Below are 20,709 nucleotides of genomic sequence, written 5' to 3' on the forward strand. Positions count from 1 at the left end.
AAATTGAGTGAGTTATTTTTTGGTGTCCACATTAATAGAAAAGAGGAAGCATTATTATTTCTGCCGGTATCGCACATTCTTCTGATCCCATAAGCGGAAACAGTGACTAATATTCTTCATCTCTAATTTGAAAACTTCATGTGCAAATAATTTCTATGATCATGGCAAAATCAAGGTCCTACTCAAACAATAAGTGTGTTCATCTTTCTCGTTCAAAATTTATAATTGAATCATTACACTTACATATCTTTTTAGGCCAATCTCAAGAGCACAAATACGTGTTTCTCCTGCATTTATTCATCATATGTGAAATTAGACCATACACCAAGTTAGAAGAGAACTAATAGAGCTCTAAAAATGTCCGAGTACCTACATATAGCAAAAGAAAAATGTTTTACTCCCAGCAACAAATGTAATGGCACATGTTTCTCTTGTCCAACAACAACAAGTATTTCCAAAACGGAATATAAAATCTAATATCCCGAGAGTGCAGGTTTTGGCATCGTGGCAAGCTAATTATGATACTATCACTCTTTCCTATCAAATTCACAAATAGATAATTATGATCTCCAAAGTTTGGCATTGTGACAAGCTCCGTCTTCGCTACGAGCAAAAAATATTACTTTCGGAATAAATTCTTCCATCTACCATATTAATCACAACTGCTGAAGAGATAAAATTATGCTTTTTCTCCTATTAGGGGCAGAAGAATGCGCGATGCGAAAAGAAATTTAAAGTCATCGGAGGCCTTGCCAAACTTAAAAAGAGAGTTCATATCATGGCTGGATCATCTAAAGATTCAACTATGAGTTCATGACCTCAATTTACTAGATATGGCTAGGACCTTCAAATCAATGAGGCCGTGTTTACACACATCGCTCAATACGCCAATCCAACTTTGCTGCATATTGGAGCAAGCGCACTTCATGAAGTAGAGATAAGATCCACGAGGGCCTTGAAATCAGCCTCAGCACTCCCATCAGGCCCAGCGGCCTCCACCAATCTCTCTCTCAACTCGCCAACTTTCTTCCTCATTTCCTTCCCTTCCTCGCCCCTCAACACCACCTCCAACGCCTTCTCCATTCCATCCTTCGTTATGATCCCACCTTCTACTTTCACTCCAATCCCCCACACTTCCTCTATCATCCTCCCGTTCATCATGTTGTCCGCCCAGAATGGCTTGCATACCATCGGCACGCCGCCTGCCACGCTCTCGAACACCGAGTTGTACCCGCAGTGCGTAACGTACACCCCGCACGCCAGGTGGCTCAGCACCTGGCCTTGTGGAACCCATGGGACGAATTTCCCGTACGCTCTCGTCCGCTCCTGGATCCCCTCGGGCAACTGCGCCATCACGTGTTCCTTGAGGGACCATAGAAAGGGGGTCTTGGTGGATTCCAAGGCTTCCCCGAGAGCCGATACCTCGCTTGGCGACGGCATTGCCACTGTCCCGAAGCATATGTACACCACAGACCGAGGTTGTCTGGCATTGAGCCACGTCAAGCAACCGGTAGTGTCAGAGGCGGAGCTTCGTGGCAGCGGGGGCGCCAGGAACGACACCGTGAGGCATCCCACTTGGAGGAGGATCTTGAACTTGGACTTCAGGTCTGCTATAAGAGGCGTCGGGTTGGCTTCCGCATAGGAGTTCAGGACGACGGCGGCAGCACCACACGGGAGCACACGCCCCATCTCGCGCAACATGCATGCAATCACTGAAGTGTCCTGATCATCGGTTATCTCAGTCGGTAAATCTGAAATGTGCATCATAGATAATCCTGGAATTACTCCTAGGCTCTTGTTGTTGTCGTAGTCAATGGAGGTGTCACCGCCGGAGGATTCACGATGGAGCTCACTAATGACATCAATGTAAACGTGGGCCGCCAACGCGTACGGAGCGGGAACCCAGAGGGTCACCCAGGGAACCTGCATTTTCTCTGCCATTTCGCATGCGAAAATCAAGAAAGCGTCCGTCAATAAACAACTCACATTCGTCCCTGCATCTTGCTTTGCGGCGTCAACAGCCGCTCCAAAGCTCTCCAGCGCCGCTTTCAGGAACCACCCTACAAGTTCTCCTGGATCCTTCATCGACCCCTGGTGGTCGTCTGGTAAGCCGTCACTGACATCATAGACTTGGACGTTGGGGGGCAGCTCGGCTCTTGACAGCGGAGGGAAAACGATGCCATTGGACTTGGCCGTGTTCAAGAAAGAGAAGCGGACATCCGGGGCGGCCAAACCAAGCTTGAGCGTGAGGTTGGCGAGAGGCCAAGGGTGGCTGCCGAACGGGAAGGTGAGGACGGCGACGTGCCTTCCTGGCAGCATGATCTTTGTAATCTCTTACGCCGGAAGTTGGGTTGAAGGTCGAGGAAATTAATGATCTGCAGAGGAACTTTAACAAGAGGAATGCCCGATCACGTGGTTGTGCGAGGTCTGCGAGCTACATTGGCGGCATCGTGCGTTTTCTCGTGCACGAGTCAATGAGGCTCCATGATTTTGCGGCAAACAATATATATCGACTTTTTTCTTTGTCCATCCGCAGTTTTCCTGATTTTAGCAGTAATTTCCTCTGAGTAATCTATTTTTCTTCACTTAAGTGTTTGTATTTTCTTAATAAAAGTAAATAAACAACTTTTTACCTCCCCAACAAAAAATATAATATCGTTCATATCTCAAGTAATTATGGAAAAAAAAAATGATTCACGAATCTACCCTTTCTCGTGACATTCACGTTGTGAAAATTTTAGATGCTTTGAATTAAAGAAAAAGGTCAAAGTGCATGCATTCAATTCCCATCTTAACTCTCTCTGTCCCTTTCTCCATGACTAACCACCATTGCCATCCACAATCACCTTCAACGCTTTGGTGCCAAATACTAAAAGGTCTACTTTCTCAGCACTAATTTTTGGCATGCGAGGAAAGGACAAAGATCGTCTTGGGGGTGGCACAGTTTGCTGACTGGAAGATATGCATTAGCTGGGTCGGTTCGATGGTCGGTAAGGAATGGAAAATTGATTAGAATTCGTGAAGATAGGTGGATAAGATTGGGCACAATTGCAGGTCCAACAAACCAAGATGATCCCCAGTTAGTGTCTGAGCTAATTGCTAAAGACCAGGCCAAATGGAATGAACAAAGCCTTTATAGCTTGTTTGCAGGAAGTATTGTGAAGGAAATCTTGGCCATCCCCATCCCATCTACGGAAGAGAAAGATAGACTAGTATGGACAGCTACCAAATCAGGGAATTACTCGGTAAAAAGCGGGTATAATCACCTCAGAAAAGAAGCAAACAGCCCATCCAATCAACAAGCCTCAACGTCACACCAAATACCACGAGCCCTATGGTGTAAAGTGTGGAACATGAACACCTTACCCAAAATCAAACTATTTCTCTGGCAACTTTGTTGAAATGCCTTACCTACAAAGGAAAACTTGTTCAAGCGAAAAAACTTATCCGAGCCACTGTGCTCACTGCGTGAGACGTGCCCGAAAACGTCGGAACATCTCTTTCTCCTCTCTCCCCAGACAACCAAAAGTATGGCAGACCACAATTTGCAAATTCGAATTGAAGCTCAAGGCCTCACAAGCATAGATCAGTGGCTATTAAGCTACAAGAGCGGCTTACCAGCCCTGGACGCAGCCTTCGTTTTTGGCTCTACTAAGTGTGCAATCGCCCGTGCGTGCCGAGGCGCCTCAGGGAAGCTCACGGGAGGATTCGCTTGTCTAATTCGGGCTCAATCGCCTCTTCACGCGGAAGCCCTTGCGCTGCTTGAAGGCGTGCGCTTTATGAAAGATTGGAGCAGAGAGAACATGGGCAGAGAAGTCTCTGTGGAGATGGAGTCTGACGATTTTTCTTTAGTTCAGTCAGTCACGCGTGAAGACCAACCTCCTTGGGATGTTGGAAGTACTTGCCAAAGATTGTCGGGCCGCGCTTTCTTGTATGACTTTTTTATGTTTAGCCCACTGCTCTAGGTCCCAAAATAAAGCAGCGGGTTAGATCGCTAAAGCCTAATATCGCGGAGCTCTTCCTCAATGCTAGGTTTGCAGCTACGCAGCACCGACACGCGATACGACATGAGTGTCCGACACGACACGACACGTCATTTTTAAAAAATAAAAAATTTCGACACTTTGGACACGTTGTATATTAAATAAATATTTTTATTTTTAATTAATTTGATTCAAATTCATAAATAAATAATTAATTAAAAAAGAGTCTATAATAAATTTATACTAATAATATTAACAAATCAATTCATTTGAAATTCGAAAGATATATTCATAATTAATGCGAAACATTTTTTTAATTTTAACAAAAGTTATCGATGAAACTAAAAATTAATAAGAAATTAGAATCAATTTATTTAAATAAATCTATGATTTTCTACAATAACCAAAATTTATCATTACTCAAAATTTAATGTTTTTATTTTTCGAAATCATTTTTTAATTATTTATTTAATTTTCCGGTTAAAAAAATCCCCAAAATCAACCCCTTCTTCCGTTCGTTCTTTTCCCTCCACTCCCACGTTTATTTTTTTATTTTTCCCTTCCAACACGTGTCGTGTCGTGAAGCATGGACAACGTGTCCGTGCTTCATAGGTTTGCAGCCCCCTCGGCCCCTTTTGGATGTTTTGTGTGTTGAAGCCCATTTGGATTGTTCCTTCACTTTATCTACTTAAATGAAATGGAAAATGCATTTTCGCCCCGAAAAAACCACCTTTGCCATCGCCCGACCTGCCATAGCGCCAACATCACCAGCGACTCGCCACCAATTCGTTGGAAAGGCGAGGATGCCAAACTGTGTTCTCCCGGCAACATTGCGGCGGGATGTAATTTTTCATTTTTTTATAATTTGGTTCCGAAAATGAAGAGGAATGTCAATTGGGGCTATTACGCTAGTGCACGTATGAAAACAAGCTGACCGTCTCTCCCTCCGGCGACAACATCACGTAGACTTCGAGGAGAACGTAGAATGCAGACGAAGATAATACAATATAGATTTGACCTACGGATGACGTGGTAGATATAATCAACGAAATGTTGAAAACAGCGAAATGAAATTTAATATTAACCTAGAGATGCAAAGAAGTTCACAGATTAAGATTGAAGACCAGAGAAGGCCACGGAAGCGCTTCCTAGAGCGGCGTGTTCCCAATGGGAATTCAGCTCCTCACTCAGATCCTCCTGCAATCTGAAACTTCTACTGTCTTATTGAAATGTCAGGATAGGGGGAGCAACCTCAAAGCATCTTCACGACCCACGATCCAAGAAGAAGATGAAAAGGATGAACACATCAGTTCAGCGTCTACAGCTTGAGGCTGTCAATGAAAGGAACCGCATCAAGAAGCTTGCGGCTATAGAAGCGCTGCATAAATTCTTCAGAGCTGGAGAGGGTTTGGAAGATAGGGGGGAGCCCGGTGGCTGCGAGGAGCTGTGGAGAAGGTCCAACCGGAAGAGACGGGCTGGGATTGCAAAAGGTTGCTATGGACACCCTCTCCTTCTCTTTGTTCACCACCACTCTGTGATCGGGTGCTCTATACGTGCCATTGCTGTAAACCTCCATGATTTGGCCTAAATTCACGACGATGGTGCCGGGAACAGGCAGAACTGTGACCCAGCAGTTGTCCTTTCTAAGGACCTGAAGGCCAGCGACGTTGCCGCACTCCGTCAACAGGGTGATCCCCGTGGCGTCAGCATGCGGCGTCATGCCTACTGCTCTCTCAGGTTCCGGGCACGCTGGGTAGTAAGTCATCCTGACCTGGCACGACCCTTCTCCGAAACTTTTCGCCAACAGGTCCAGTTCCTCTTCATGAATTCCCAACGCCATTCCAATATACTTCGCTACCGCCTCTGCCAGTTTCCTCATATCTTCGCTGTATTTCTCCAGTGCCATCCTGATCGATCGATTAAGCATTCGCAATCAACATCTGCTTAATTCAGCTAACTAGAAATGCATATACATAATGTAATCGAAAAAAATGGAAGCCATATGACCTGAATTCGGGTGGATTTTGTGGCCATAGATCGAGATTTCTCGCATGCGGAGGATGGCATTTGAGGAAGATCATGTCGTTCCAGTCCAGCTTCTGCTCGTGGTAGGTCACGAAAGCCTGCCCGTAACCTTCGAGACTTCCGGGCCTCTGGGCTGACTTCTGCTTCTCATGGTGGGGCAGTTCGAAGAAACCTCGCACGTTCTCCTTCGTCATCCTCATCCCTTCATCCGACACTCCATGGTTCACCAACTGCACATACAACCCCATTCACATGAAGATACTATCATGATCCTTCTATTTTAAATAAGGGCCCAGCCTTGTCGACTCACCAACGGGCTAAATAATCCAGCTAATCAAGGACATTTTCGTCCAAAGATGAATATAAAAGAGAAAAATATGAGCAAAAAATTTGAGAAATCAAATGGAAGCTCTAAATAAAGGAACCGATCCAATGTCAAATTCGGTAAAGATTTATGGAATGGCCCTTACATAAGGATTATATTGCCCTTAATTGTTATGAAATAAAATATGCTCAGAACCGAACATGAGAGTTTCTTCTCATCTAGCTCATTGCGAATATAAGGTTTTCATAACGCTAATCTTGAGCGATAAATGCCGACTGCATGCTTAACACGTGCAAGTCGGTTGGGAAGTGGTGTTTTAGGTGGCGCTACTAGGCGAACAATGCCCCTTCTTTGTATTTGTTACGTTTACGCTTGATCGACATATCTTTTATTTCGCCCAAAAAATGGAGCACTACCCTTTTGATATCTATCGGTCAATGCTGAAAAGGTGACTAACCCTTTCTTTTATTTAAGACGCAATACAAAAAAAAGAAAAAGAATGATTTCTTCTATTTCTTCAATCACTAACTATATAACCTACATTTTAATAAAATTAGATTAAAAATTTAAAAAGATGAAATTTAAAGGAACAGAAAAGCAAACCTTCCACCTGTGGCCACCGCTCCATCATTGGTGGGGTGGCCGTGATGGCCAGCAAGGTTGCGGGCACTTGCCAGAACAGAGAGAAGGCGGTGACCCTCTCCCAGATTTGGGCAAGGGTCGCTATGGCCATTGCCGCCACCCCACCGGCGATGGGGCGGTGACTACAAGCGGAGGACCTATGATCGGATATTTTACTGTCCCACTAGTAAAATAAGTCCTTTAGTTTGAGAGAGATTATGCAGGAAAAAGAGCAGGTATTGCAACATCAATAGACAGAAGACTACATGTATTTAGGCTTATGATCAAGTAGAAACCGCACCAAGAAAAGACCCCATTCACGACAGGCAGAGTCAAGGTTTCGGAGCTCGGTGGATCGGGAAGCAAGGTCCATCAGCTTCCCCAGGTCGATGCGAGGCAAGTCCTGCAACGACTCGCGATGGTGATCAGCCACCACTGTGTCATCACGGAGGTACCTCGGGGGCAGGGCGTCCGGCCGCTGCTGCCTCACCAGCTCCTGCACGCTCGGCACCGGCAGCGTGCAGTTCAAGGTCACCCCCTTCCCCGCATCTTTGCCTCTTTCTCTGTTCCCTCCGCCGTCGATCTCTTCCGCCTCGCCTTCACTCAACTATATAATGCCGATCGCCCACCAAACGAAAGAATAGTCAAATTTTTTAAGAGTATTCTACCGCGACTAGTCACAATTCCATGGGAAGAAATGGCGCAAAGTACTTTTGTATAGAAGAAATGTCAGCAGCGTCTTCTCTTAGCTCTTCACTTAAGCATTTCGGCCAAGCACAACGATGTTGATTTTGCGCGCCAACCTAGGAAACGAGGCATTGAATGTGGACTACAGTATGGAATTTGATTACAGACGTTGTTTATTTATTTTTTTATGGGATGAATTGGCGCAAAGTACTGTTTTATAGAAGAAATGTCAGCAGCGTGTCCTCTTAGCTGTTGACTTTAGCGTTTCGGCCAAGCACAACAAGGTTGACTTTGAGCGCCAGCCTAGGAAACAAAGTGTACACTTTTTTTTTAGGACATATACATTGAAAGTCCTAAGACTTATCATAAATTTATAAAAATTTAAAAACTTATAAAAAGTGCAATCAAATCTTAAAATTTGTCAAATTTGTACAATCAAATCTTTCGGTTGACTCGGTCAATTTAGATTATCGAAAAATGCTGACGTGGTTTTTTTAGTACTTTCTCTCTCATAAGTAACAATGAGGTAGATTAAATTCTAAATTATTTAACCGAAATATTAATAAAATAAAATAAAATAAGTATTTCAAAAGACAAAAAAAAAATTATGCTCTAGGCAAGGCAAAGGCCCTTGCGGCCATCGCCCTCATCGTTGGCAAGGGCCAGCAAGGGCTCAACAAGGGCCACCGGGGGTCACCGAGGCCTTGGCCAAGGCCGGTGACCCTCACCATCCGTAGGTGAGGGTTGTCAACTCTTGCCCAATTATGGTGGCCCTTGGCGAGGGTCGCTAGACTGTGCCAAGGGCTAGCAATCCTTGCCAAGGGTTGGCAACCTTAATCAAGGGCCACCATAGCTAGGCAAGGGCCGTAGATTTGGGTGAAAGGTTGCGACCCTCACCTGTCAACCCTGGCCAAGGCTCTAGCAAACCTGGTCGGCCCTTGTTGAGCCCCCACCAGCCTTTTCAACAACTAGGTGGCTAGCGGCAAGGGCCTCCGTCCTTGCCTTTACTCTTTTTGTGTTTTTTTAATATTTCCTATTTTATTAATTTAATCTTATGATTAAAAAATTAGAATTATATTCAAAACAACATCATTTTAGCCTAGTGTTCCATGTCTTAGCCATGTCATTGCCATGTAGGAGAGAGAAAATATTTAAAAAATTACATTAGCATTTTTTGTTATTCTAATTGGATGAAATTAACGGAAATACTCAATTGCACTAATTTGACAATTTTTAAAACTTAATTACATTTTTTTATAAGTTTTAGAATTCAATTACACTTTCATAACATGTTTTAAGATTTTTAGTGAACATTTCCTTTTTTTGGATATATGTTTCAACGATCACATGGGTATTCGTCAGTTCTTCGTAACCGTCGACTTTCCGACAAACCACATGCGTTGGGTTCGAATCATGTACTTTTCTTTTTCTTTGTAAAGAGATGTTACACCAGTCACTCACCATACAGGTTATTTAAATCCAAGAAATATTTAATGCATTGCTACTAGGGTGTAAATGGTTCGTTTCGGTTCGATTTTTTCAGAAAGTTAAACCGAACCAAACCGAATCGATAAAGAAATTTATTGAACCTAGTCGAAATCCAATTCGAACCGAAACCAAACCGAACTGAAATCCCGATTTGGTTCGATTTGATTCAATTCGGGTTTTCGCTTTTACTTTTTATTTTGCTTTGTTTTGCTTTTTTTCCTTACATGCACCCCTTTTAATAATTTTTTTATTTTAAAAATCAATTTTTAATTATTTGTAATTATTTTTATTCTTTTTCTTTTCTTTTTTTTTTTCCTTTTTTTTTTTTTCTTTTTATTCTTTTTCTTCTTCATTGCCTGGTTGCTAGACATGGTAGAAGCGGCAATCAGCTTGTGGTGATCAAGCGAGGTCAAGCTCGCCCAATGCCAGCGAGCTATGCGAGGCTCAAGCCTCGCCCAAGTGGACGAATCTGGTGGGGCTCGAGTTCGCCGGCATCGGGCAAGCTTGGTCTTGCCGACCTATGACGAGGCTCCAGCTCACCTTTGGCCGGTCGCTAGTTGCCACCATGGTTGGTGACCAGCCAATGAAGAAGGATAAAAAAAAAAAAAAATGAAAAAAAAAAATCAATTAAAATCAAATAAAAAATAAAAACAATTTTAAAGAATAAAAGAAAAACTAAATTGAATTTTTTATTTATTTTATCCATTTGGTTTGGTTAACCAAATTGATAAAAACCAAATTGATTAAAAAAATTCGATTTTTAATGAAAATCGAACAAAAAAAACGAGTTTTTTGGTTTGGTTCAGTTTTCGCTTAGGTTTTTAACAGCCTTAATTTTGCCATTGTTGTGAGCCTATTTGACAATCCAGTTAACTATTGTAGATTGAGGGATAAGTTTCTCTTCTTCTTCCTTTTTTTATAGTTTGAAACAGATATCCATTTAGTTATGCAATTTTTTTTTTCAAATTCTGAGACAAATATATAACCCAAAAATAGGTTATGAACAAAAATAAGAAGTAGGAATTATCTACTTTTTTATTCTAAAAACAGAAATTAAAAAAAAATTCTTCTTATCACTCGCCCTTGCCACCAGTCGGCCGCCCACTTGCCATATGCAAGCTCATCACCCACTAGTCGCCCTAGAGGGAGAGATATCTTGGAAGATATATTAAATTAATTTCTATTCTAGGAATAGAAATTTCATAACATAATCAAACATGTATTTTTGTTTAGAAATTCGTCTAGAGAATAGAAATCAAAAAATATATTTCTAACTAGAAATAGGGCCTGGAATAAAATAGTTATCATTCGCGTCCTACAACAACCTCATTTGACAACTTTAATTAGGATGGACTTAAATGATTTGATTAAATTAAAATTTCATTTGATTTTTGGGAAATTTCAAATAAGGACTTGAGTTCGAGGACGCCCCCTCTCCCTTTTTTCAACTCGAGTGGACACAAACTAGCGGGCTCTCTCTATTAGAATAATCAAAATCAAATCAAAATAACTTTTCATGTTCTATATTCCGAATATCTTATCTTATGAATTGACTAGATCAATTAACTTGCAATTAGAATGATTAGAATCAAATCATCTCCTACTGTAATGACATCATGTAGATTTCCAAGGAGAATGTGGAATGCAAACACAAAGATAATGTTGGTTGTTTGTTTGTAAAACAAACAAAATGTGATTTTTCATTGTCTCACATAGGAAAGTTGGGACGAGATATGTCATTTTATAAGTATGAGCTTTTTTCTAGTCTGTTCAAAGAAAAGGTTGGAGTGTGGGACCCACAATACTAGCGTGCGGATGTGCGATTATTAATTAATAGGTGTGCTTAGTAGGTTTGCACGACTGTGATTTAATTAGCACCAATCATATTATTTTCATTTTATTTCAAATGGTTATTTTTTCCAATAGATAATACAATATAGAGGCACAAGTCATGAAAACATCGATTTTTTTTATTTAATTAGCACTTTAGCCTCGTGTTAGACATAATGAACAAAAGTGGCTACATCTGTAGTTGGAGGTAGCTATTTTGAAAAATGTTGAGTTCTGCGGCGTTCGCACATGCACTTGTAATGAAAACAGCGAAATGAAAGTTAATGTTAACATAGAGATGCAAAGAAGTTTACAGATTAAGATTGAAGACCGGAAAAGGCCACCGAAATTCTTCCTAGAGCCGCGTCTTCCCGACGGGAATTCAGCTCCTCACTCAGATCCTCCTGCAAGCTGAAACTTCTATCGTCTTATTGAAATACCAGGATAGGGAGAGCAACCTGAAAGCATCTTCACGACTCACAGTACAAGAAGAAGATGAAAAGGACGAACACATCGGTTCGGTGTCTACAGCTTGAGAGTGTCGATGAAAGGAACCGCATCATCAAGCTTGTGGCTTAAGAAGCACTGCAGGAATTCTCCAGAGTTCGAGAGGGTTTGATAGATAGGGGGGAGTCCGGTGGTTGCGAGGAGCTGTGGAGAAGGCCCGACCGGAAGAGACGGGCTAGGATAGCAAAAGGTTGCTATGGACACCCTCTCCTTCTCTTTGTTCACCACTGCTCTTTGATCCGGCGCTCTGTACGTGCCATTGCTGTAAACCTCCATGATTTGACATAAATTCGCAACGATGCCGCCGGGAACGGGTGGAACCGTGACCCAGCAGTTGTCCTTGCTAAGGACCTGAAGGCTAGGGATGTTGCCGCACTCCATCAATAGGGTGATCCCCAAGATGTCGGCATGTGGCAACAGGCCTATTGCTCTCTCAGGTTCCGGGCATGCTGGGTAGTAATTCATCCTGACCTCGTATTTCCCTTCTTCGAAACTTTTCGTCAACAGATCCACCGCCTTCATGAATCCCCAACGCCATTCCAATATACTTCACTACTTCCGCTGCCAGCTTCCTCATATCTTCGATGTATTTCTCCAGTGCTATCCTGATTGATTAAGCATTCACAATTAACATTCGTTTAATTTAGCCACCTGGAAGTGCACAAACATGACATAAACGGAAAGGATGGAAACCGAATGACCTGAATTCCGGGGGATTTTTTTGCCACAGATCGAGATTTCTCGCATGAGCAGGATGGGATTTGAGGAAGATCATGTCGTTCCACTGCAGCTTCTGGTCGTGAGAGGTGACGAAAGCCTACCCGTAACCTTCGAGACTTCCGGGTTTCTGGGCTGACTTTTGCTTCTCGTGGTGGGGCAGATCGAAGAACCCTTGCACGTTCTCCTTCATCATCCTCATCCCTTCATCCAACACTCCATGGTTCATTAACTGCACATTCACCATATCAAATTTTGTAGGGCTACAACGGACTATTTTAATAGCTTAAGCTGTTATATAAAAACGTGATTTAATATTCAATTATTCCAATGCACCGCAACATCACAATCTTATGCTTTTCCAAATTAAACCCCATTCCCATGGAGATACTATCGTGATCCTTCTATTTTTCAATGACAATGGTTCGTGTCATACATGAAGATAGTGCCGATCAATGAAATGATGCCGATCATGTTTATGTGAGATCATCTGAATGGATTCTAAATTAATAACCATTTCAAATGCATGAAATGACTCACTAACTTGACAGACTCACTTAGACAAAAATAAAATAAACGTTTGAAGTGAATCTTATTTCAAATAAAAACTTGAAATATTCTCATTTTTTTTCAAGTAAGGGCTTGAAGTGATTATGGTTATTTTAAAGAATGACCTAACTTCATCGACTCGTAGGTCAACTAGATACTCCGGCCAATCGAGGGCAATTTCATCCTAAGACAATTTCAACCTAAATTAAAGTTAAATTAGATTAAATATTAAAAAAAATATTTAAAAACAAACAAACAAACAACGCTGCCCCCATCGGCCGCTACCCCCATTGCTAGTGGGCGGCAAAGAATGGCCAACGGGGGTTGCTGGTGACCCCTTGCAACCTCTCCTACATCTAGGCCTGGGATCAGGTATTTTACTGCCCTACTAGTAAAATAAGTCTAGTTTGAGAGTATGAAGTAAAAAGAGCAGGTATTGTGACAGCAACAAACAAAAGACTACATGTGTTTAAGCTAATGTTCAAGTAGAAATCATACCAGGAAAAGACCCCATTGACGATAGGTAGAGTGAAGGTTGCAAAGCTCAGTGGATTGAGAAGGAGGATCCATCAGCTTCCCCAGATTGATGCGAGGCAAGCCCTACGACAACTCTCGATGGTGACCAGCCATTACTATGTCGTTGCGGAGGTACCTGGGGGGCACAGCATCCAACTGTCGCTGCCTCACCAGCTCTTGCACACTTGACACTGGCAGCGTCCAGTTCAAGTTCACCCTTTCCTCCTTCTCCATCTTCGCCTCTTCTCTGTTCCTTCCGCTGTCTGATCTCTTCTACCCGAGTTCTTGAATTGACTATGAGAGGATGATTGCTCACCAAACGAAAGGATAGTCAAATTTTGATCGGTATTCTGCTGCCATTAGTCACAATTCAATCAGAAGAAATTGCGCAAAGTACTGTTTTGTAAAAGAAATATCATCAACATCTCTTCTTATAAAGGATCACACGTCCTCGGCGACCACCGCCGAGAGACCCGACTCAAGCGGCAAATATAGGAAGACAAATGGCTGTTATGAATGAGGAAGAAGATGAACAGTAATGGGTGAACAGTAGATTTAGCATTTTTGAAATGCTAAAAGCCCAAAGTAGATCCCTACTTGGAGGTTGGGACACCTGGAGTACCATAACTTGGCACGGAGGGACACTTAAGTGCCATAACCTTGAAATGGTATACTTAAGTGCCAATATCGAAATAAAATGGAACACTTAAGTGCCAATCTGGCCAAAAACCGGCCAAATGCAAACGTGGCATTTTCCGGCGACATGCTTAACCGACGTGGCAATTTATTAAATAAAAAAAAAAAAGCACACGTGGAGGAGGAAAACGACGTCGCCCCATCCACTGTGCATTTGGCCAAACTAAACGACGTCGTTTTGCTTATTTGGATTTTAACCATTCGTCCATTGGTTCACACCGGATCTGACGTCCTTTCCATCACCGTTCACAACTCGCCATTTATAGGTCGCTGTTCGCAGGTCATCGCTCACCGTCGTCGCTCGCTGTCGTCACTCGCCGTTGTCAATTTGCTTAGGTTTTTTCTCTTCTTCCTCTCCCCTGTGGTGAAATTAGGGCTCCGACTCGCTTATTAGGGCTTGGACTTGAAATTTGGGGATCGACTGGGAAAGCTCAGGCTTGGATGATATTGATGTGAGATTTATGGCTCAGATGTGGTGCTACAATCCTATTAAGGGGTTCGAATTGACAGTTTAGGATTAGCCTCGAAATGTAGGCTCGGTGTAGGGCTTAGCAGGGGGAAAATTAGGGCTCAGTGTAGGGCTCGACGTCGCCTCATCCACTGTGATGTGTGATTTAGGGCTTTGATGTTGAATTATGATGCGCGAAAGTAATGTGTAGTGGTTGGATGTGAAATGTGCGATGGTGATTGGTGATTGTTAGGATTCGGAGTATTGGACCTTGGACATATTCAAATCGAATTTCTTGTTGTTGTGGGGATGAGGACTTCTGTACATTTTTTTAATAAATTGCATTGTTGAGGACCCATGCTGAGGGATCTCTCCATATTTTAAAGGAATGCAACGACATAATCAAAGTAGTTGTTAGGTCCCATCTCTATTTGTCCTTATCCTGAGGCCTCTTTTCAAGCTATAGCTGTCGTCTGACCTATGCATCTTCCCTCTTTCTTTCTTCTTTTCTTAATAAAGATTGTAGGGACCTCCACTTGCAATTGTCTGTCTTTTGTGAATGTGATCCCAAAAGTTAATTGTATATTTGTCATCTTTTGTTGCAGAAATGGCTCATGATAAAGACTATGTTGCTATCATTGTTTACTACGGTGGGGATTTTGTGATTGGGGAGGATGAGTGGGAGTATGAGAGGGGGAATGAGGGTACTATCTTTATAGATATAAAGAATGCATCTTATATTGGATTTGTTAGAAATATAGTGACATTTTTGCCTTGTAGAGTACAAAAATTACTATACTGTGTTCCTGGAAAAGGCTTGAGAGATGGTTTGAGAGTTTTGGAAGATGATAATGGTTTTAGGGATGTCTTATATCATTATCTTCATGGCGAAGAGGCGAAAGTATTTGTTGAAAACAATAGTGATAGTGAGGACAAAGATGATGATAGACATAACACCCAAGTAGGAGAAGTAGGAGATGGTATTCAAGCTAGTACTGAGGTTAGGGATGAAGCAGGGCATGATGGACAGGACGGGGAGGAGAGGGGCGCATATGTTATTCACCAGAGCGATTGTGACATAGGTGATGTCACCATCACTAAATTAGATTGGGAAGTAGCTAAATCCAGTGATAGTGATGATGACGATGACGATGAAGGGTTGGCTGCTGAAGCTGAAAATTTATTAATTTTAAGTGACGATGACGATGAGGAACTTATACAGTCAAGGAAAAAACAAAGGGACTTTTTGTCAAATAGATTTGTAACTTTGCAGGTAGCTGATGAAGTTTCAAACAGAGACGAAGGCCCTGCAGATGTTGGTGTTGCAAGCCAGGAGATAGATTATGAAGAAAGCATCGACATCGCTACTTCCCAAGACGAACTTGAAGAAGATCAACGAGCTGTGCGTAGAAGGAAAAGTAAGTTTTCTTCCTATGATCCATCCGTTGCCTCTCTTACTTTGTCAGTAGGTATGAAATTCCATGATGCGATACAATTTAGGGAAGCTATACTGAAGAACTCCATTGATGTATAAAGAAATATTGATTTCATTAGAAATACCAAGAAATTTCTAAGAGCTAGATGTTCGTAGCAAAACTGTCCATGGAAGATTTACGGCGCGTTTGTTAAGAAGAGTGGGTCTTTCCAAATTAGAGCCTACCAAGAGGAACACACTTGTTCCATTAATTTTCAAAACAAAAGGGTAACAAGTGCGTGGTTATCCAAGCACTTCTTCGATCTGATCAAGCTGATGCCCGAGATGAAAATTATTAACTTTAGGATGCTGGTGAAGGAGCGTGTAGGCATCAATGTATCTAGGAATCAGTGCAAAAGAGTAAAGCAAAAGGTGATAAAGATACTTATTGGTCAGTATGCTAAGGAATATGGGCAGGTGTGGGAGTATGCTTGGGACTGTAGGCTGTAAAACCCTACAAGTAGAGTGTATGTAGAGGTGGTTGAGAGACCGCTTTCTGATCATGGAACCAAGTTCGATAAGTTGGACGACTGTTTATTGAAGGGCTTGTGCAAGGGAGAATTATTGGCGGCGATTGGAAGAGATGTGAATAACCAAATGTTCCCACTAGCTTGGGCTATTGTAAAGATTGAGAATAAGGATAATTGGTCATGGTTCTTGAAAAATCTGATAGCTGACTTGGAGATAACAAACGAGAAAGGGTGGGCATTTGTGGCACCCCTCGACGCCCCCCGATCCGTTAGAGTTGCCACAGTTCGCTTACCTTTCACTTTCCTTATTAACATGTCACTCTGATACAATTTCAATTGCAGCGGGTCTATACAACATAGGGGGTTTACACTTTTTTTTTATAGGTCCCTTGCGCAATTCATATACGGAAGCACATCCAACAAACTCCCTTCCCTATATTCAGAAAACGATGCACACCTACTAAACATCTTATATAAGTTAAAGCCGAACACGTTTATTTACATAAAGCAGATGGACATCTTTAGTCGGTACATCGAAATGCCAATGTTTCTATACTCGGCTATACTTCAAAAGATGACCAACATCTCTTCTAATAGTTGAATACATAAAGTCCATCGATTAGTGTCGGCGTCCAAAAGTTCCTCCCTTTGATATCCTCCTCCTCGCAATCATATCCAACCACTTGATTCATCTACTGGTAGCAGTGGCAGCAGAGGGATCTTATCTAGTTTGAAATGTTATTCCCCAAAAGGGGTGAGTACAACCACTCAGCAAGTAAAAGACCAATAAACCACTCAATACATCATGCCATCCAATCATCACAATCATAGCATCACATGTCATACAAGCATCCATGCACAACATACCATGGCATCATGCACAACATACCATGACATCATGCACATGTCATCATACCTCATGTACCATCATCATCATATCATACACTTATCATCAACATGTCACATATGGCATCATCCTTACCATGCATCCATGCGTATAACATCATCATCATATCACCATATCACATGTACCATCATCATTACCGTGCATTCATGCATGTCACATCATCATCATATCACATGTACCATCATCATTACCATGTATCCATGCACATCTCATCATCATATCATGCATATATCATCATGCATAATTCAATTTCAATTTCATTTTGGACCGCCACATTTCTCTTTCCCGGGACCAATGTTTGCATCCCACATTCATCACTTATGCCCAATCCTGGCATTGCAAGAAACCTCCGGGCATGTATCCAAGATACAACCGGGCATCCGGCACCCCCACATTCCGGGTATCTCGTATCCCAACTGACATCACGAGAAACCTCCGAGCATGTATCCAAGATACAACCGGGCATCCGGCATTTACACTCCCTAGCCGGGCATCTCGCATCCCAACTAGCAACGCGGGGCATCCCCCCGGGCACAAACCTCCAGGGCTTCCGGAATTATGTACTACATACCACCAGGCCTCCCTTGGAATTACGTACCGTATACCACCGGGCATCCCGACACTCCCGGGGAATCTCCGGGGCTCGCCATGAAAATGGTTTCCCATGCCCTCCGGAATTACGTACCGACATACCACCAGGCCTCCCCTGGAATTACGTACCGTATACCACCGGGCATCTCGACACTCCCGGGGAATCGTTGGCTCACACCTCCGACGGCCTTCTCACTTATCTCAATTCACATCTTCAATTATAGTTCAATTATAACATGGCATGTGATGTGATGGCAATCAAGATCATATTCATCATTGAATTCATACATGCATCTCAAATCATTATCATGCATGCAGCTAGACACCATCATCCATCACAATACAATTCATGGAGTCCATGCAATATAAAATGGTCCATATTTCATGCCTTTTCAAAGTTTACAAAATTCCAGCATGTACCATTTTTAGAAAATATTTAAATTAAATATCAATATGCTTCTCAAAAATCATGAAATCAAGGCACGTGATAGACAAGACAATAAAATAACAATTTCATGAAAAATACATGCCAAATAGAGTTCCACACAAAAGATATAATTCACACAAATACATCATGCAAATTCGGATAGAAACAGAATGCACATTTTCCGGAATAATTCGATTAAAATATCCGAACGACCTCCAAAAATTATGAAATTTTACCAGGTTATAGTTGAGACACTAAATTAGATTTTTCATGAATACTTCTAGCCAAATTATTTTTAGATTATTTTCTACAGTCACACGAAGCTTCTGGATCTAACACCGAAACATCCAGTGCATGCTTCTCCGAAATACTGAGTTTTCACCTACCTATTATTCTTCGTTTCCTCTGAAATTTGGATATATTTTAATTTAAGATGTCCCCTACAACTTTCATTAAGGTATCTAAGTCAAATTGCCAAAGGAAAGTCTCCATATGGGTCCATGAAGTCTCGGGTAACCTGTACCGCGTCTCCAGATCTATGGTTTTCAAGAGTAAGTTGATTCACTAGGCTACACTTGTTCATTTTGCTTCAAATTTGAGTATGTTAAACTTCAAGATGTTATATACAAGTTTCATGAAGAATTCAAAAGATATTCTTAGTAAAAATCAACATGCAACCACAAATCCACCGAAAGGTCAGTGAAATCGTTCCAGATCTGGTGTCTCTATAGGATGAGTGTTTGACCCCTCAAATATCCATCATTTTGTACCAAAATTTAGTATGTTATATTTTAAGATGTTGGCTACAACTTTCATGAAGATATCAAAGTCAAAATCGAACTCAAAACATGCATGAAAGCTCTCACAAAGTTCTGGCTCAGGCGGTTCATACGAAAACAGCATGCAAACTCAAGAACAAGTCACATTCTAGCTTCGGTTTTGCCTACTCTAACATCCGAAATCTACCACCAACAAATCACACATGCAAGGCACACATGCAAGAGAGGAAATCAGTCCCAACTTGCCTCTAAGATCAAGCGGATGACAGCAAAAGGGATGGCACACCGGCAACGGACGAACGGGCGACGACGGCTCCTTCTTCTCCTCTCTCGGTTCCTCTCTTCTCTCTCCCAACCCTCTCTCTCTCTCTCACTTGGATGACAGCCCCTCCATCAGCCAGCCTCTCTCCCTTTTGTTCTTTGATTTAACAATTTATCTCTATTTTTGCATGTAAGGGACAAGTGGAAGATGCATGGACAAGTGGTGAGTAGCCTTTTGCATGTTAGGGACACATGGAGAATCCCTCATGCCACTTGTCAGCCTCCATGCAAGGGTGATGGCCCTCAATGGGCCGGGCTTGGGCCTTCATGGGCTGGTCAAATAGGGGGCTGGTGTGGGCTGGTTGGATGGGCTTTGGGCCTAAAAATCAGCCCACCCCCTCCCATTCCTATTCCATTTAATCCCCAATTAAATAAACACCTAATTTCAACTTATAAGCCCACAAAACTCTATAATTTAAATCAATAAAATTCTACTTATAAAGTGCACCACCAAGAATAAGATTTTCTATAGCAATTTGCACTTTAATGATTCCTTGGGTCACTTGAAGACACACCTCCATCCAAACAATCATCCCTTACAATGCTTGGCCTTAGAATTTTCGGCCCACTAACCTTTTAATAATCTATTAACATTTTCCACTTAAATAAATACCTAACTTGCAAAAGTAATAAGGCCATAAAACTTGTAGTCACAAATCCATAAATTCCAATTTATAATACACATGGCCAATGATAGAATTTTCTTTCCTATCACATAATTATCCATTAAAAGCTTGGCCATAAATCTTATTGCAAATTATGGATTAAATGGCTATAAAATAACTTAATGACACTTCCATAACCTATTCATAGACTTTAATGTAACTAGAGGTCGTCATGAATTTTGGGATGCCATAGCATTCATGAGCGACCAACAAAAGGTAATGCTTGATTTTTGAAAAATTTAGCCAATAGTTTGCTTTGTAATATGAACATGTAATTTGCTCTAGTATTTCTTACTTTGAATTATTCTAGGGATTGGTTCCGGCAGTAGCCGAGTTGTTGCCCCATGCTGAACATCGAATGTGTGCGCGGCACATATACGAAAATTGGGCAAAGACCTACAAAGGGGATAAGCTGCAATTGCAATTTTGGCAATTAGCAAAGAGTGCAAACATGGCTGACTTTAGGATAGCCAAAGAAGGATTGCTTCAGTTGACAAAGGAAGGTTGTGCTACCATATTTCATCTAGAACCGAAGCATTGGTGTAGGGCATTCTTCAGTGAGGAGTTCAAGTGCGATAATGTCGACAACAACATTTGTGAAGTATTTAATTCGAAGATAATAGATACCAGATGCAAACCAGTCATCTTAATGCTTGAAGATATACAAGTTGCAGTTATGACTC

At 41.9% G+C, this 20,709-nt stretch overlaps 3 protein-coding genes across 4 annotated transcripts; all 3 read right to left on the reverse strand.

Annotated features, from left to right (window-relative positions):
• Positions 1-730: 730 nt before the first annotated feature.
• Positions 731-3,851, reverse strand: LOC104439065 (anthocyanidin 3-O-glucosyltransferase 7). Of its 2 annotated transcripts, none has more exons than XM_010052185.3 (2): positions 3,619-3,851; positions 731-2,386 (listed from the first exon to the last, which is right to left on the reverse strand). In XM_010052185.3, exon 2 carries the CDS (start codon positions 2,317-2,319, stop codon positions 925-927), a length of 1,395 nt encoding a protein of 464 aa, XP_010050487.2. In that variant the 5' UTR covers positions 2,320-2,386; positions 3,619-3,851; the 3' UTR covers positions 731-924. The 2 variants fall into 2 exon arrangements, with proteins under 2 accessions (XP_010050487.2, XP_018725393.2); XM_018869848.2 differs by having other exon boundaries at positions 731-2,541.
• A 1,183-nt stretch (positions 3,852-5,034) lies between these two features.
• LOC104439066 (protein SRG1) lies at positions 5,035-9,696 on the reverse strand. Its single transcript, XM_010052187.3, has 4 exons — positions 9,670-9,696; positions 7,256-7,561; positions 5,991-6,238; positions 5,035-5,890 (listed from the first exon to the last, which is right to left on the reverse strand). Exons 1-4 carry the CDS (start codon positions 9,694-9,696, stop codon positions 5,302-5,304), a joined length of 1,170 nt encoding a protein of 389 aa, XP_010050489.2. The 3' UTR covers positions 5,035-5,301.
• Positions 9,697-11,484: 1,788 nt separating this feature from the next.
• On the reverse strand, positions 11,485-11,988 carry LOC120291648 (probable 2-oxoglutarate/Fe(II)-dependent dioxygenase). Its single transcript, XM_039309315.1, has one exon. It carries the CDS (start codon positions 11,986-11,988, stop codon positions 11,485-11,487), a length of 504 nt encoding a protein of 167 aa, XP_039165249.1.
• Between the last annotated feature and the right edge of the window lie 8,721 nt (positions 11,989-20,709).

Source organism: Eucalyptus grandis, chromosome 3, assembly GCF_016545825.1.
Source record: "Eucalyptus grandis isolate ANBG69807.140 chromosome 3, ASM1654582v1, whole genome shotgun sequence".
NCBI lineage: Eukaryota > Viridiplantae > Streptophyta > Magnoliopsida > Myrtales > Myrtaceae > Eucalyptus > Eucalyptus grandis.